This window comes from Rutidosis leptorrhynchoides, chromosome 6 (genome assembly GCF_046630445.1).
Source record: "Rutidosis leptorrhynchoides isolate AG116_Rl617_1_P2 chromosome 6, CSIRO_AGI_Rlap_v1, whole genome shotgun sequence".
NCBI lineage: Eukaryota > Viridiplantae > Streptophyta > Magnoliopsida > Asterales > Asteraceae > Rutidosis > Rutidosis leptorrhynchoides.
This window is the reverse complement of record NC_092338.1, coordinates 33,572,252-33,575,069: the sequence shown is the minus strand read 5'-3', so window position 1 is coordinate 33,575,069 and position 2,818 is coordinate 33,572,252. Positions and strand designations below refer to the sequence as shown.

The window sequence follows — 2,818 nt, the reverse complement described above, 5'->3', positions numbered from 1 at the left end:
ATAATAATACTTATTAATAAATAAACGTTGGAAAATCCAGAGTCGTTACACCAATAGTTTCAAAATCGATCGGGGTCATTGAAGGCTTAGTTGCACTCATCACTCATCAGGGTACATTTCAACTTAATAAAATTTTAAAAGCATTCAAGGTATAAATATATGCGTGCTTTGTACGTATACTTGAATAATATAATATATACTACATGAAGTTGTATCTTCAGAGCACTATAAAATCTCAAGTTCAAACCTGGGTAGGAGGGGCGGATCCAGAAACTTTTTTCGACGGGGGCAAAACGTAAAAAATTAGAAAAACGTCAAATTTAACACAAAAACACACTAAAAATATTTCGATCGTCGGGGTCGGCTGACCCCACTTGATCCCCCTCCCTCCGCCCCTGCTCGGTAGCATCTACAATCAACTGTGCATCGGAGACACGGTCAAAGATGTGCATGGACTCATTTCGAAGGGGTGCAAACTAAACAAAGTAGCAAAAATATAAGAGAAGCAAAGTTCAGAAAAGGCAAACTCACTATTAGCATTTTCACCATTCTAGTGAAAACTCAATTCTCTGACAAAAGGGGGAAGTTCGATCAGGAAAGGAGCTTTTCAAATCGAACTTCAACCGGTCTTAGAAGCTCATAAAAAAATGTAAATTCTTCACATTTTTTTCAGAGAGTAAGAATGAATTTTATTACTTGATTGACATTGCGAGAAGGTTTCCATCACACGACTCATCAACTTGATCTTCAGGGACCGTATGTTTGAACAGACCTGGAAAAAGAGGTAATGTCTGGCTAGATTCATTAATAGTCGAAAATGGTCACGTGATAAACCAATTAAAACTTGTCCATCGGAGTATTTTCCTTCCGAATAGCTTGTAGGGAAACATTTTATCTGTTTTATTTGCTGAAAGCCTGAAAGTTTTAAAGAATCCAGGACAAACCGTAGTTGACAAGCTGCATGCCTGCATGCATCTAAATTTGCAGAACATATTTGTGAAGACAAGATCTTCCTAACTATTGCTGTTCTAAACTTTACCCCGAAGATGCAGCAAGTATTAAAAAAACATTGCGTCCCTACGTACATACCTCCCCAATATTTCCATGTTTTATTTAGTTAACCACATCCTACCATCCTGTACCATAACTTCATTCATAGAAGACACTTGTAAATACTTCTGGTCGCCAAACGGGTCGAAATACAAATTTAAGGAGAAGTGGAACGATTGAAAAATCACCCTAAGTTATTAAATTGAACATCCTACTCATTCATTTTACTGGAAAATGAAACAATAAATCACGGGTGTTTGAAACAATACAAGCACACCTAGTAATATAAATTATAAATAAGTCACATAGCAATCTAATACATCTAAAGTACATACACAACATCGCTCAGCCTCTCAAAAATAAAAAATAAAAATGTCACTTCAGCCACTAGAGCATACTAACGTTCCAAATACACAATGTTCAATAAGAACAGAAATAAACGGATAGTAGCAAGCTAAGAAAAACCGAGATGGTTGACATAGCTAGCCCAGACGAACCAGAACCTTGAGAAGCCGGTGTTGGAGCAACAGCTATTGATGGTCCAAATGCAGCCATTGTTGGAGCCATACCCGACGCCATTGGCGATTGAACTGCAATGCATCATTACAAACATGAATTACAATCCAAGGTACAACAAATTTATGTAACAATACAAGTGAATGTAGCACGATTACTCCAGTCTCCAAACTAGACCATTTCAATAATTTGGGGTTGATATAGTTTTAAGGGCAGGACATATACGAAGACAGTATAGTCAAGTCTACATATAGTACAACTAACAATGCACAATATACAAGTCATTCTAGCATTGCTTCTCAAGAAACGAAGAGTGATGCAAAAAAAAAAATTCAATTACATCAGTTAATCCACCCAAAATATCTATACATATATGTATTGAGTTAAATGAGCTTCATTTAAAAAATTAATAAAATAAATAAATAAAAAGATGAATCAAGTATCAGATCTGGACATACCAGGAGCTGTAGCAGTTCCGAGACTCACTGTAGCAGCACACAAAAATTAACATTAGCATTTATAGTTAAAATCATAAATTAGGTTTTAAAATCTTATCAATTACTATATTATTATAAGAATATAAATAATAAATAGACTTACTTCCACAGTTGGTAGCAGATGGAGCTTTAATTTTGCAAGCAGCAGGTAAAGCTAGGGCTTTAGTGGTGTTCAATTGTAACCCTAACTGAGCACTGTTTTTAAAAGCTTCGCATAAACACTGTGCGTCTGTTTTCAACACTGTTTTCAGACCTGAACAGCACGTTCCTTCAGGTTTCTGAACTGTACTTCCGGCGGTCACGTACGACAAACAGTCCGCCATGCTCAATATCACCGTGGAACAATCGGCCGCCGGCGCCGGTGCTGCAGTGTGGTGGTGTGCGGAGTCCACGACACACACATTGATAACTACGGCGGTGATGCACAGAAACAGAATTGTAGTGGTGGTTGCCATTTTTGCCGTAAAACTGTTATTGTGTGTGTGGTGAGTGAAAAAGGGAAAGGTTTTTGGAGGAGAGAGTGGGAGTGAGATGCGGCATAATAAAGGTGAAAGATATTTTATATAGGGCTTGTATTATACAGTAATGGCATAATTGGTCCTTCTACTAGTGTAGTTTTTAGATTTAGACTTATGACCGTGGAACAAGGTTGTAAAAGACGTGAGACGGGGTCGAGAAGGTCAGTAACTAAAAAGGTCGAGACGTTCGAGACGGGGGTTGAGACGGACGTTGACAAAAGTTGACTTTTAGATATA

At 37.6% G+C, this 2,818-nt stretch overlaps 1 protein-coding gene across 2 annotated transcripts; it reads right to left on the bottom strand.

Moving 5' to 3' along the window:
- Nucleotides 1-1,318: 1,318 nt before the first annotated feature.
- Nucleotides 1,319-2,575, bottom strand: LOC139853133 (non-specific lipid transfer protein GPI-anchored 31-like). 2 transcript variants are annotated; one of them, XM_071842509.1, is made up of 3 exons: nucleotides 2,167-2,575; nucleotides 2,025-2,051; nucleotides 1,319-1,640 (listed from the first exon to the last, which is right to left on the bottom strand). In XM_071842509.1, exons 1-3 carry the CDS (start codon nucleotides 2,516-2,518, stop codon nucleotides 1,471-1,473), a joined length of 549 nt encoding a protein of 182 aa, XP_071698610.1. In that variant the 5' UTR covers nucleotides 2,519-2,575; the 3' UTR covers nucleotides 1,319-1,470. The 2 variants fall into 2 exon arrangements, with proteins under 2 accessions (XP_071698610.1, XP_071698611.1); XM_071842510.1 differs by lacking the exon at nucleotides 2,025-2,051.
- Nucleotides 2,576-2,818: the final 243 nt, after the last annotated feature.